The 14,582-nt window shown below is 29.3% G+C and overlaps 1 protein-coding gene and 1 long non-coding RNA gene across 5 annotated transcripts; one reads left to right on the top strand and one right to left on the bottom strand.

Moving 5' to 3' along the window:
- Window positions 1-678: 678 nt before the first annotated feature.
- On the bottom strand, window positions 679-4,246 carry LOC106334211. 3 transcript variants are annotated; one of them, XR_001268552.1, is made up of 10 exons: window positions 4,094-4,246; window positions 3,864-3,964; window positions 3,617-3,762; window positions 3,462-3,530; window positions 3,333-3,359; window positions 3,126-3,205; window positions 2,878-3,010; window positions 2,536-2,705; window positions 2,369-2,452; window positions 679-2,265 (listed from the first exon to the last, which is right to left on the bottom strand). XR_001268552.1 is itself a non-coding variant. In XM_013772528.1 (4 exons), exons 1-4 carry the CDS (start codon window positions 2,898-2,900, stop codon window positions 2,180-2,182), a joined length of 363 nt encoding a protein of 120 aa, XP_013627982.1. In that variant the 5' UTR covers window positions 2,901-3,075; the 3' UTR covers window positions 679-2,179. The 3 variants fall into 3 exon arrangements, 1 of the variants encoding a protein (XP_013627982.1); XR_001268553.1 differs by lacking the exon at window positions 3,333-3,359; XM_013772528.1 differs by lacking the exons at window positions 3,126-3,205; window positions 3,333-3,359; window positions 3,462-3,530; ... (1 more) ...; window positions 3,864-3,964; window positions 4,094-4,246 and having other exon boundaries at window positions 2,878-3,075.
- Window positions 4,247-8,028: 3,782 nt separating this feature from the next.
- Window positions 8,029-10,063, top strand: LOC106334212. Of its 2 annotated transcripts, XR_001268555.1 has the most exons (5): window positions 8,029-8,282; window positions 8,366-8,491; window positions 8,668-8,908; window positions 8,994-9,062; window positions 9,149-10,063. It is a non-coding gene; the product is annotated as an uncharacterized LOC106334212 (long non-coding RNA). The 2 variants fall into 2 exon arrangements; XR_001268554.1 differs by having other exon boundaries at window positions 8,033-8,491.
- The last annotated feature ends 4,519 nt before the right edge of the window (window positions 10,064-14,582 follow it).

Here is a 14,582-nt window from a genome sequence, read left to right as displayed (position 1 = left end):
CAAGCACATAATAAGATTTGCAACTAAAATAACCTAAGAAAATATAAAAAATATTTTATAAACTGTAAGAACTAAGATTAAATCAGGCTTTAAATTAAGATACTGTTTTTATGTTGTTTTTTATTTATTTAAATTTTTTGTATCAAATATTTCAATATGAAATAATAATAAAAATAATATATTTATATTATTAAATCTATTTTATTTGATAAAAAATATTTCTATTTTATATATCACCATATATTAAAATTTATTTCCAATTTTGAAATTATAAATAAGGCCAATTTGATGATTTTAATTATTTGTGGCACTTTACAAACAAATAAAATGACAAAAACTAAAAGATAATAATTTAAAAAATAAATCAACATATTTTAAAATGGACTGACACGTGTCAGTTACAAGGCATGTTTTAGCTATTTATTATGAGTTTATGTATGCAATTCAAATTCCTATTTAGTTTAGGAATGTTTTGGCACATTAATATTGTTTGGGTATGTATTTTTCCTGGTTTCATAGTGCGGACATGAATAAGTTGTTTTCCCCTCTGAATTCTCAGCAACTTATGCAAGATAAGCTGAAGATAATGTTTTGGATGATGAGGATGTTTGATCTCAACTTAAGTCTTTTCACATTCTTCATGGCCCTAGCAATCTTTTTTTTTTTGTCGCAGAGTAATTTTATTAAAGTGTTCAAGTCAACCGACTTGTGATGGAAAAACAAACAAGTTCAAAACAGAGTAGAGTACATAACGATAAAAACATCAGTAGATGCCTTATGATAAAAGAAAAATCATGAGGATAAAAAGAAGGGTCTGCCCTAACCTCCTTACACCATGAGCCTGCATGGGAGATGTATATTAAGCCTGAGAATTTCTCATAGCTTGTGACCTGAGAGATGACGAAAGCCACAGAGTACCACCACTTGCTAGATAAGATTGATAATAGCAATCTCTGATAGTAGCAATTCCAGTAGTGATTATATTGACCTCACTGGAAACCAAAAACACTTAACATAGATCAAAATTGTTCATCGATCGCAAGATTCTTGAATACCAAGTGAAAGCTTGGAAAACCAGAGACTCGGGAAGAGCTTCCCACATAGTGGCAGATGATATTCAATGATCACTCTTTAAACCCAGAAGCCGTGAAGCGCCTTCTCCTACAAATCGATTTCTCATGAATGCTGAAGACCAAAACCTTAATCTAAACTTAAGGGATGAATGAAAATCTATGAATTAGAACCCTGAGAACTGAAACTCTGCTTTTATCTACAGTAGTAGCTTGAGAAGAGCGCAGCATGATCCAAAGTCCAACTCCAAGTGATGAATCCCTACCCATTCAGATCAATGATACTAAAAGAACTCTTCGCAGAAACGTCGGTCTCCAATAACATGACTAGAAACACTTTATCCGACAACCTAAACTTTGGAGGAGGCAAAACAACTCAAAGAGACCGACCACCAAACAATCTCCCCAAAAAACGAAAGCAACAAGAGGCCGAGACAATGAAAAAGGAAAAAATACAACCTTGATAGAGCAAATCCATGAAGACTAGCTTCGTCAAAGTGACACCGTAGGAAGACTCACAAGAAACTGCAGATTGAGACATGAAGGAGTCAAAGCGAAGAGAAAACCTGAACGGATGACCCCCAATCGATGCTAGTACAAAGCGAAAAAGATGACACACCACCACATCCTTGACAGCCATCAACGACTGAATAACACGCCAGATCCATAACAGCCACACCATAGATACGAACCAAACTCAAAACTCCATGAAAACACACACGAGGTAAATCAAAACAAAGACAAAGAGAACGGAAGCCCTCTCCAGTGGTGTCGAGGAGCGACAATCACCGGAGAGGCAGAGATTACTGCAAGAAAACTTGGCGGCTGGTCCTAGCAATCTCTGCAGCGAAAATGTGTAGCTTCTTTTTGTGCAATTTCCACACACAAGTTATTTATATACTTAAACCCTTCTGTCTTTGTTGTATACCAAAAAAACTCACAGAAATTGAAATACTGGCACTTGTTTTTCTTACACACATGGAATAATAGCTGTACTATAAAGAACCCAAAAAAGAACATAGAGAAAGCTAGGCGACTGGTTCAAGCCAGTCATAGGCGACCTTCGTTATTACTCTGATGGACCATGCGTAGGATTCTTCCTTGTGTCTCTAAAAAGATCTTGCCGCTCGGGGAAAACATTTAGAAGTAGCAGCTCCAGTATTGCAAATACTAGTTGCTTTATGCATACGTTTGACTGCGATCCGGTGATTTATGTGTCAAGTATTAGTCAGACCAAAATGATGCATGCCTCAGCCTAATGGAAAACCTTTTTACTCTGAAAGTAAATGAAGACTAACCTGAGTGAAATACAAGATGTCGCTTGGGCATGTCCTGTAAAGATTTTCCCTTGCAAAATTCACTAAAGTTGTTGGGGGCGTCCTCTGATCAAACACCAAAATGTCACTTCCAATGAGGCTAGACTAACTCGATATAAGTCAATTTGAGGGGAGCCTGAGAAACTTACGGAGAAGGAATTTCTTAAATTTACTAGCTCCAGCCTCCAATTGCTGCTCAAAGGAACTGGGTTTAACCACCATCTCGCCACCAAGTTGGTCTGCCATTTGGATCAGTCTGATCCAATGCCTCTTCACTGTCATCCACTCTGGTAAAGAATACGCCATTTGGCCACAAAATCTGGAGATAAATTTCAAATAAGATTATCAGCAACACAAAGAGACAGAAACAGGTGAAGTTTCAGCTGCCTTCTGCACAAGATCAAACATGATGTCGGATCTAGAAGCGGACAGAAACGGATAATGATCCAGTTTGACTTCCGCACAAGATTAGAGAAAAACTTAATTTTTACATCTTGAAACCAACGTATTCCATGAGCTACTGTGTCTTCATTCCGCAGCCTATGGATCTTCTTCAGAAACCAGTCATCCACAGCTTCTCTCATAAGTAGTATTAGTTTCTTCCATGCCGTGAAAGTTTTCTTCCTACAATAACACCATATCAAGATTATTCGAAAACGCCATGTGATAAACGGGACCTAGTAAAAAAAAAAAAATAGAATAACACATGATCTACAACAGATAAAGTGCTTTGTCTCACCTTAATAAACCTCCTCTACTTAACTGAAACACTTTATCAGCTAGGTTCATAATCACCTCAATGACATTGGGCCGCATCCACTGAAATAAAAAGCAGAGGATAAGTATTCCACTATTGAAAATTAGAAGATGCCAAAAAGATCCGACATCGTGTAATGTCTCTTTGGTAATATGTCTCACTAAGCCAACAGATAAACATTTTCATTACCAATGAAGACTCTCCAAGAGAATAATTCTACAGAACCAAAAACGATAATCGTTAGATCGTCAATCTAAATGAAAATGGAAAGCAATAATTTTTTAGGGGTGGCACATATAGATATAGTCAGATCCTCACTTTTGAGGACGCACTTAGAAAATCCCAAACTTCATTATGTACGGCAACATTATCTATAGACAAGAGATCCTGCAGACAAAGAGAAAAATGCCCTTATAAGAAAATGTTGATGGTGAATATGTTTTTTGCAAAGTTGCTTAGGGACTACACAATACTTGTAAATACTTCTCTAGCTGAATACAGTGGCCATGAACAAAAGCATCTTCGGTGCTTGATGAGAATATATGCTTTGGGGGGTAATAGTAAATTGTAGTTCCGGTTCTCTTCGAATCGGCGATGCAATCGCTCGAAATTACTGTATCTGCAGGGAAGAAAACAAATACTTTACGATCAAGTAACAGCAATCTTGTGCCTATGAGTAATGAAAGTCCAATGATGCACTGATATGATTTTATTGCCGACCTTCTCATAACAAACCGAGTTTTGTTTTTAGTATCTGTCACCGAAATACAATATACTGCAAATGATTTTGAGGACAGCTTCTCAATATTATCTCCAAGAACCTGCAGCAACACAGATGTAAGATAATAAAACAAAATCGGAGAAATAGCGACCTTAAATGAACATAATAAAATTACAAAACAGAAAATGTTGTTCAAGTACATGTCTGTCACACAAAAATTAGAGCTTACCCAAGATTTAATCTTTAGGCAATGCTGACTCTCTGTGTGAAGAGCCTCAGTTCTCCTTTGAGGCACGACATCTGGCATCCGATGACTTTCATCACCAGAGTCCTGGTTAACACTCTGTTCTTCCCGTGAAGGCTGGTGCGTCCATTTTTTGATACGCCTGGGGAAAAATGGAAACTTAAATTAGCAGCTCCACCTCAGACAAACTGAGATCAGAGTTTAACGTATACATTCCACTGGATTTATTTATTTATTTATTTAAGAATTCTGAAATCATAAACTGTTCCTGGCTCCTAGCCAGTTTGCATTATACTCCAAATAAAGTAAATTAAGAATGTGAATTTTTGGTCTCTCTTAATCTACTTTGTATTTTTGAATCAGAATAATGTATTAAATTACCAAAAAAACACTATCCAAGCAAAAACAAAACAAATAAAAAGTAAATAAAATTAAAGTTCGATGATAATTTAGAAGGAAACTTTTTTAAAAAAAAATGAATTGAGAAAATGACAATATTTCATTGGTTTACTTGATCAATATATACATACATTGACTTATCTTAATATTTCATAATTTTATTTTTAATAAAAGAAAAAATAGATAATGATAGTTTTATTAATAAAGTTAAATTATGGTTAATTATATAATGATAAATCTAATTATTAATTAAAAAAAATATATATTTTAACTGTTTCATAACATGATTACATATGCAACTCTCTAAACTTAATATTAAAGCATATTTTTCTTATAGATTAAACAATAATTAAACATACACGAGAAGTAACTACATAAATAATTCAGAATACTTAATTCATAATTCCAAACTCCATGTAACAAAACCGACTTGCTCCTAGTCTTTCAAACTCAAAGAAAGAAAACAAATATAGAATTCCAAATAAAAAAACAAATATCAAAAGTACATAAATATATATGTCAAAAACTATAATCGAGACAATTTAGAATGAATGAGAAAAATGAAACTATAGAATTTTAAAACATCTTACATCATATGAAAATAAGAATTGGTCCTAACTTGTGTAAAATAATTATAATTGTAATTCCAGTTTGAAAATTTGAAATAGTTTTATATTATTTAAATTAATAAATTAATGATTTATGCTAAAAACTAATAAGAATCTCGTGAAAGTTAAAATAATTATAATCATATTCCAATTAGAAATTTCAAATATTTATATTATTCAAATTAATGAATTAATTAGAAAGTTTAAAATATTTATATTATCTAAATTAAAAAACTGATTATTTAATATAAAAACTAATAAGAATATAACAAATAAACAAAATTAGATAAAATTATGGAGAATGTGACAAATCAGCAAAATCACTTCATAGATAATAGTATAGATAAGACTATTAAATAATATTTATTATTATTTTATAAGAAAAATCATTTTTATTATTTTAGTATATATATATATACTTGATTATGAGTTAGTTTAACACATATCACATTTTTAAATATATAACTGACATGTGTCACAATCATGTTAATTATATTTTCATTAAAATTTTAGAAAAAGAAAATTATATTAAATAAATTGTTTTCAAATCTATTTTTTAGGATTTTGAAAACGGAAAATTTCTAAAAACATTACTACTAAATATTTTTTTTAAATTGTTTTTATTAAATAATTTTTAAAAGTAATTTTTCAAAATTTGTTTTTATTATCTTATTATATATATTTTTAATCATTATGTATTAAACACATGTCACAGTATTTGAAAGAAAATTATTATCAAATAATATTTTGCAAATATTTTTTGATTAGGGTTTTAAAAAGGAAAATTACTATTAAATAATATTTATAATTAATTTTAATGAAATTCGTTTTTGTTAGTATCTTAGTATATATATTTTTAATTATGAGATAGATTAACACATGTCACAATCTTAAAATATATAATTATCATTTGTCGCGTTCATGTTAATTAACAAATTTGAAGAACCAAGCTTTATATAATAAAGATACAGGAACAAAGAAAAAAAACTACAAAAATTTAAATTTTCATTATATAAAACAAAAGAACTTCTTTATTTCATTGTAACTTGTGTATAATATTTTGACAGAAAATTATATATAACATACTAGGGCCGGTCCGCCGTACGGGCGGGATGGAAATTTAAAAACAATTAAAACAGTTAGAATGAATGTTTAATATAAATTTGTATCATATATAAATATACATATTAGTTAAATATTGTACATGTTAATGTATTTGAATACTAAATAGACTGTGAAGTTACCAATATTTGCTTTGATTAGAGATATTTTCTTGCTTTGATTACTGTTGAATGAACTATGTAAATTAAATTGGTTGGTAAGCTGTTAGTACAAAACTATATGTCATGTCTTGGGATTTTGCTCTTATACCATCTTTTTTTGCAAAAAAACTCTTATACCATCTTTCTTTTGAGGTTGGGACATTCATCGGGTTTAGTTGTACGTGGTTGTTGTTTTGATTAAGTTATTTAAAGTAGGTTTTTTTGATTAAGTTATTTAAAGTAGTTTTCTTTTTATGGTTATATACATGCAAGTTTCATTTTTCTTTATTTGGCCAAATATTGGAAATTATAAATATACCATGCCACTAAAAATATTTCTATGTATATATAATTTTTAAAAAAATATTATTCAATGTTTATTCCACCTTAATTAGGACAATAAGTTGAATATATCTTAGACCACAAATCATAAATATTCTCAATTTTATTCATTTTGTTCTTCAAATTATTGTTACTTTTATTTCCTTTTATACATTTCTCTTAATATTTATGTATGCATCCATAATATTTTTTAAAAAGGATTTTTCATTAACTAATGTATTTATTGTAGTTTTAAATATATTATAGTTTTTGTGCAGTTGATTAATTTTTTTTGGCGTTGGTGGTATTTGAAGTGGTTGAGAACCTGAATGGATATTTACTTTCATAAAGTTTTTGGTGTATGTTTAAAAATAAAAATTTGTAAAGGCTTTTAAATCATATGAATATAATATTCAACACACTACTGTTGACTGTTTATATACTTAAAATTCTGACGTAGGTAATTGCAAATGTGCTGAACTCATAGATTCTTTGCTACTTTATAAATTATCACAGGATGAGGTACATAGGGTAAAGATTGCTTTGATGATAATATAACGTCCATATCGTAATGTGTGTTTTTTTATCTATTATGTATTAAGAAATAATTAACACATTCAATAATATTAAATAGTAAAAAGACCTGTCAATTTTTCATAGTATAAACCCAAAGTTAAACTCAAGCTCAGCCAAAGAAATAAAACACATAAGACACACACGTGTCGACCTGTGAGAGAGTGAAAAGAAATAATACCCATAACGGACACGTGTCGGCCTGTCAAAGAGTGATTTTCCACGTGGATAGTTTAGGAGAGAGGCAAACATAATTTTATATATATAGATAGATATACACAAATTCATGATTTTTATTTTAATTACAAGCTTATTTTATGTTATCTATATCCCTCATGGATATGGACTGAGTTTGAATTGATCAAATAAAAATATTCTCCGTTAAGGGTAAAGTGGGTTTCAAATACATAGGGGTCAGGAGCAATTTTTGACTGGGGTCAATAATGAAAATTGTTAGAAAACATTGTTGAAAATTAAAGGACAGGGGGGGGTTCAGCTGACCCTAATTCAATAGGGTAAGCGTAATTTCGCAGCTTGGCGACGTATCAATGAAATAATCTATCTATCTATCTATTATTATAAAAGACAGTTTACTTTCCTGGTGCTTCCACGTCGTCTGCCACATCACTAAGTCGAGCTCCCACAGTCTTCCACGTGTCCAGCTTTACTAGACGCTGCGTTTCATTAAAGGAAATCAACGATTCTTTTGGGCTACTGTTAATTTTGTGGGCTTTTGGCATAGCTGAATAAACTCACCCCTGATTATCTTCTAACATGTCCAATGGAAAATTAGGGTTCATCACCGCCATTGGAGAGATCAAGTTGCTGAGTTCGAGTTGATGAATCTGTTTGTAGGTTTTCGATCGTGTCGTCTGATCTTATTTCTCATCAACCGAAACGCTCACAGTTACAGATTCGTCGCATTAAACCTCCTCTTAACTCCATCAACCATATCTAGCCTTGAATGCGAATTTCCCTTCTGCAAGGCGGTGTCACTGAGCGTATAAAAAGGTAAGCCTTACCCCTCTCAAAACCATATTCTCGATCTGTTGATTCGTGGGGGAAATGGCTAACTCGAAGGCGAGAGACGTCAGGCGCGGTGGGGATTTCTTCTCGCTGACAAAGGGAAACCGGAACTGTTACGGGCTACATTAAACCGATTCTTCTGGATTTCTTCTTAGATCGTTATGGGCGTCGATATGCTTCTCCTTGATGCCAAGGTAGCTCCGGGGATTTAAAAAAACAAGCCCATCTTTTTTCCTTAAAGATTTACAAATCTTATACCATTTGAGTCAAATCTCATAAGTAAGATTTTTGCTTGAGTAGATTTTAGTTTTCAACAATGTTTTTGTTTTAAAAATTAGATTATTGTATGATAGTTTTAAACAATCTGCAGGATATTACTGAAGAAAACAAATCTTATCCATGCCCAACGGAGTGGTTATTCGGTGTTGATATCCTAAAGAAATAGGAAGAGTCTACACGGTTTCACAACAAGCCCAAATATACTTTGTTTTTGGATCATCTGGAGATTCCTTTGAGAAGAAAAGGAATAGAGTTCTTTTGGTTCGATGGGAAATTGGGTCAGAAGTCCGAAGAGAAGGTGCTGAAGGATTCAATGGAACCATCACAAAACAGTAAGTAAATGGATAAGTTTCTGATAAAAACTTTGTTTGAATCGAGCATAAAGCTAAATATATTTATGATTATATGTTGTATCAGGTTCTGCTTCTGTCTCTGAAACCTGGAGTCGAACTGAATCTAACCGCATCTTCACACGCCTTCTTAACGGTACCATTTCTCTTTACGTTAAAATTCTTCTTGATTATGGAGAGATGATGGCTGCTCTGTTTTTTGAAATGCTTATGATCCATCAGCGGAAGAGCAATCGATCATATGAGAATTAATCGCGTAGACATAGCAGCAACACTGTTTAGAGTTCCGTGAGTGAGAACAAGATCATAATAGGCGGTACAATGCCTGCTTATTGAATCTTCACTTGAACGGGACCCGAGAGCAGCTGTGGCAGCATTGTTCAATATCTGCATTAATCAGGGAAACAAAGGCATAGAGATGATAGCCGGCATATTAGCTACATTGGTTGAGATGCTAAGCTTTGACAATAATCTTGGACCCATGATAGACTTGCGGGTATATGTTTGATTGTAATGAAAGTTACATGGCTGTGGTTTCCATTGCTTGCACAATGCCAAGAAGATTGATAAATCCCTCCGGCTTAGAAAGAAGGTCAAACCCACTCAAGGTTGTGAGGTTCCAATTAAAGAATAATAAGATGCCCGAGCCAAAAGTGCCGGTGAGGTTCGATCTTGATGATCATGAGCACGAACCAAAAGAGAAGTCTCTGGAAGAAAGAGAGGGTTTGAAAACTGTTGAAGGGGAGGTGGAAGTTATGAGGTTCAAATCAAGCTGACGAAGCAAAAAGCTCTAACTAAGGCTATTAGCTAACTGGGAAACGAGAGCGTTTGAATTTCAAGCATGTGGTGGACCAGATCGCAAGTGTTTCAGTTCATCGGCCTCAAGTCGATGTGGTGGTTGCTTACAGTGCTTTCACCTCTGTATGTTACATTTCAAGATTTTGTGGTTATGCTTAGATGCTGGTGAAAAACATTACTATAAATGTACACGTTTTAGAGATTGTAGTTAAATAGGATATATTGAAGGATTGTGGAAGTCGAGATAAGAAAAAAATTATATTTAGGATTCAAAGAACCAAACAAAGCTACTGAGATTTTGTTGTAAACGGAGATACCATAACATTTCTATTACACAGACGTTAATGTGGTGTGGACACTTTTGCTTCTGCAGTTTTGTTTCTAAGTTTTTTTTTGTTTTTAGAGATTTAGAAATTCTCCCTCTATATGTTTTCTACAACACATTCCTTCACGAGATAAGATGAGTCAAACTTCATTAGATTTTTTTTTCCCTTTATGGTTGAAATTCTAACCATGTGACCAAATTTCTTTCACAAAGTTCTCTCTGTTGCAAGTTAACTGTAACCGAAAAGGTGTTCTTACAAAATATTTGTACTCTTTCTCACCTTTGTAATTTTTTGTAGGAAGATCTAATTGGGCTTGGGTTAATTGTTTTATTAAGGAGGACCAGACAAGAATCCCAAAATCTTAAGAAATTAATTATGTTTTTAGAGATTTAGAATTTCATGACTTTTTTTGTTCACATATTATTCTGTTTCTTTAACTTGGTGAAAATTTAGTAAAAAATAAGAATAATAAATTAGTTTTAAAATAAAATAATTAGAATATTTAAAATAAAATTTTCATAGGAAAATAAGAAAGATCTATTTGGGATATTAATTTTTGAATTTCATCAAATTTAAGCCACTGAAAACTAATGATCTCAAGTTTTTATTTTGACATAAAAACTAAAAATTTGATAGAAAACCAAGATTAAAAGTTAATACATAATTGATATATATTTTCAAAATAAACATAAAACAATAAAATATAAAACAAACTGACCAGTTACAATTTAGTGAATACATAATATAAAATTATATAATATGAAAATATAATTAAGAAAAATATTAAGAAAATTTATAAGAATACATAAATGTATTATCTCTTCATTTTTATCAAAATAAAAAAAAGAGTTTTTTTTTTCTCTTTTTTCAGCTTTTTTCTCTTTTTAATCATTAAACCTAAGTTAAAGAAACAAATAATATGCTAAAAATATACAACAAATCATTTACACACAATTAAAAGAAATAGTAAAATATATCAAATAAAATATAACAAATAGAAAATAATATAAAAATTAAAAATTAAGAATATAACAAACCTATCCCAAATATGAAAATAAGAAATATTTATTTTCACAGTATGAAAAAGAGTCAAAATAAAAACAATCTGACAATGAATATATAAGAATAGAAATAAAAATAAATGACCTAAAATAAACATAAAAAATCTATACTCTAAAAAGGAACATGTCTTCATTAAAACTATTTCAACAAGCAATTTACAAAAAAAAAATAGTTAATCACAACTAACTAAATATTAATATCACAACATCAAACATTTTAAATCAGAAGAAGTGATAAAAATGAATAATTTTGAAAATAATATTTCATACCAAATATATGACAAAATATTTTTAAAATATTTAACAAATTATACAAATATCTCGCGCGAAAAGCGGAGTGACCTAGTATTACATAATCTAGTGTCAGAAACTAGAAAGTGTGAGGAAAGGTTCGAGAGTAAAATACGGGTTAAGAAGTACATGAGGAACAAGATACATAAGGCCCACCATACGGGCCGTCCTTTGACCTCCTTGATCAGATCATCTATACTCTCCATCGCCTTCATCGTCGTGATAAGCTAGCTGTACCTATGGCTTTTATGAAGAAGAAACAGAGGTATGTGCGTGTGTTGCAGCAGCAGAGAAAGAAGAAAAGTCGCTGAGAGGAAGTTGGAGAGTCTGTGGGAGGGACACTATCTATTTATATACATTTCAGTCTTCTAGCTACTCGTCTCCAATAATGGTGCTGGCTAATTAATTCTTCCCCATTTGTGGAGGATATCGAATGATCAAATAATATCTTCTGATAAGCTAGCTGCCTCCGTCACTGGCTGTACCTACCTCTTTCTTCCTCGTTTCGCGTCATCAATTCTACGTAAGCGCCATTACGTAATCGACATTCCGGACCAGGCGCAAAGTCCAAAGTCCACAGTACCTTGCAAGCAAGTTTTAAAACCAAGGCCCCTTTTTTTTGTCAACCAAAACCAAGGCCCTTTAATATACTGTAATTATTAATATATACTAAATACTGTTTTGATACAATATAAAAATGAAAACTAAAGTATAGTATCTATCTATACAATTATTTGCAAAGTGATTTTTTTTTAACAGTAGAGCTCTAAGTTAAAAGTTAGGGTAACTAATATCTATAACTAGGTATTTTGCCCGCAAATATTTGCCCGCATAAATTTTTATAAAATATTTATTAGTTTACGCTTCATTAATTCAAAAATCAGCATAATTATTTATTATTTATGTTCTTAAAAGTTTAAATCAAAATCAAATTATTTATAGGAGTATATAACAATTTTTTCATCAAAATATATATGCTCATTACTGTGTTGACATTTTAAAAAAACTATCATATCAGAAATACTTTAAAAAATATCTTTAAACAAATGTTTTTGTTTGATTAGTATTTAACTATAAATTATTTTATTTTATTTTTATTTTTAATACTTTATAATATAAAATATCATTTCCCGATAATAACACAATATATAAGAGAATTATCTTACTTCTATAAATATTTTTGACAATTTATTATATTAATTTATATTCAATTACCTAATATAACATATAAATCTAATATTATAAATTAAAATTCGTTTTAAGTATCTAATAAATCATATAAAAATTCATTAATGGTAACATTGTATTTAACCACTCTAACTTTTAACATGAAAGCTTGAATTAGTATTTAACAATAAATTGTTTTATACTTTATTTTTAAAAAAAAATTAATAATAGAAAAAATTATTTCCAGATAATAACACAATATATAAGAGAATTATCTTACTTTTCAAATAATTTTTATTTTCAAAAAATTATCATATTTATTTATAATCAATTATCTAATATAACATATAAACCTAATAATAGCAATATAAATTTATATTTAAGTATACAATAAATCATATAAAAATTCATTAAGGTTAACATTGTATTCAACCACTCTATGAGAGCTCGAATTTGTATTTAACTATAAATTGTTTTATATTTATTTTTAAATATTTATGATAGAAAATATTATTTCTAAATAATAACACAATATATAAGAGAATTATCTTACTTTTTAAATATATATTTTTTTGATACTTTATTATATTAATTTATAATCAGTTATCTAATATAACATATAAATATAATATTATTAATATAAATTTATTTTTAAGTATATAATAAATAATATAAAATTCATCAACGGTATAATTGTATTTAACAACTCTAACTTTTAACGTCAAAGTTCGAATACGAAAAATCAATTTATTATATTAATTTATATTCAATTATCTGATATACCATATAAATCTAGTATTATTAATATAAATTTGTTTTAAGTATATAATAAATCATATAAAAATTCATTAAGTGTAACAGTGTATTTAAACATTCTAACTTTTAACGTAAGAGCTCGAATGTGAAAAATTACTTCGCAAACAATAGTGTACTAGGTGATTTTTCCGTACTCATGCACGGATACAAATATTTACGTAATGATTGAATTAAAACAATTGATAAAAGAAAATTCTTTATTTATAACTTTTAAGTTAATTTTTAATCTCTATAATATTATTTGAAAAGTCAGTTTGTTATGTAGTATTATGTTCCCATCTTAGTTGGATATATGATTTCACATATAATATTTTATATAGTTTCAAATATTTTTTTGTGTTAAACTATATCTATTCTTTTAACTTAAAAAATTATATTAAAATTGGACTATTATTTTCTTAATTCATGTAGTTAAGTTCATTTTCTTATATTTGTAAAGATATTGGTGTTTTTGTATAAATGGGTATATATTGTTTTAAAAAATAGGAAACATATATATTAAATCAGAATTGCATTAATAAACATAACTTGTAATATTTTGAAAATTCAGACAACAGAACACTACTACACACTAAATCTTAATAATTGTTTGATATTATTTTTCATAATTTAGTATATTAAATTGTATCGATTTCTGATCACAATTTTTTTTGGTTACAATTAAACTAAAATAAGCTCATCTTGTTACTTTTTTCTTAGGATGAAAAATATATTTTGTAAGACTGTATAATTTGCTATATGCTGTTTTCCATAAAATTAAAAAAAAAATTGAAGTGTTGATAAATTTTGTTATGAAAATTCTAATCATTCAATCAAAAATATATTGATAAATAAGAAATACTATTTATATTGTTGTAGCCTCACGTTATCAAATATTTATTTGGTTTTAAAATAATCATAAGATATAATAATTTTTTGAAAAATAAGATATTAAATAATCATTTATGTTGTTCCAAATTATTTTCTTATTAATTATTAGATCAAAATATTTATAATAAAAATATTTTTATATTTTAGAAAAATATATCGTAATTATTATATTTAATTTTTTTTTGAAGTTATTTTTATATATATTTATAAGTATAAATTTTAAGTTATTGAATTTATTATTTTTGTTGTACGAAACATAAAAAATAAAAAAACTAAATTCGTTTTTATATAAATGTCTATGTTTATATTTTATAAATTTTTCTTTTT

The sequence above is a fragment of the Brassica oleracea genome, chromosome C3, assembly GCF_000695525.1.
Source record: "Brassica oleracea var. oleracea cultivar TO1000 chromosome C3, BOL, whole genome shotgun sequence".
Lineage (NCBI taxonomy): Eukaryota > Viridiplantae > Streptophyta > Magnoliopsida > Brassicales > Brassicaceae > Brassica > Brassica oleracea.
The sequence above is the reverse complement of the archived record's forward strand: the minus strand, read 5'-3'. Positions and strand labels throughout refer to the sequence as shown.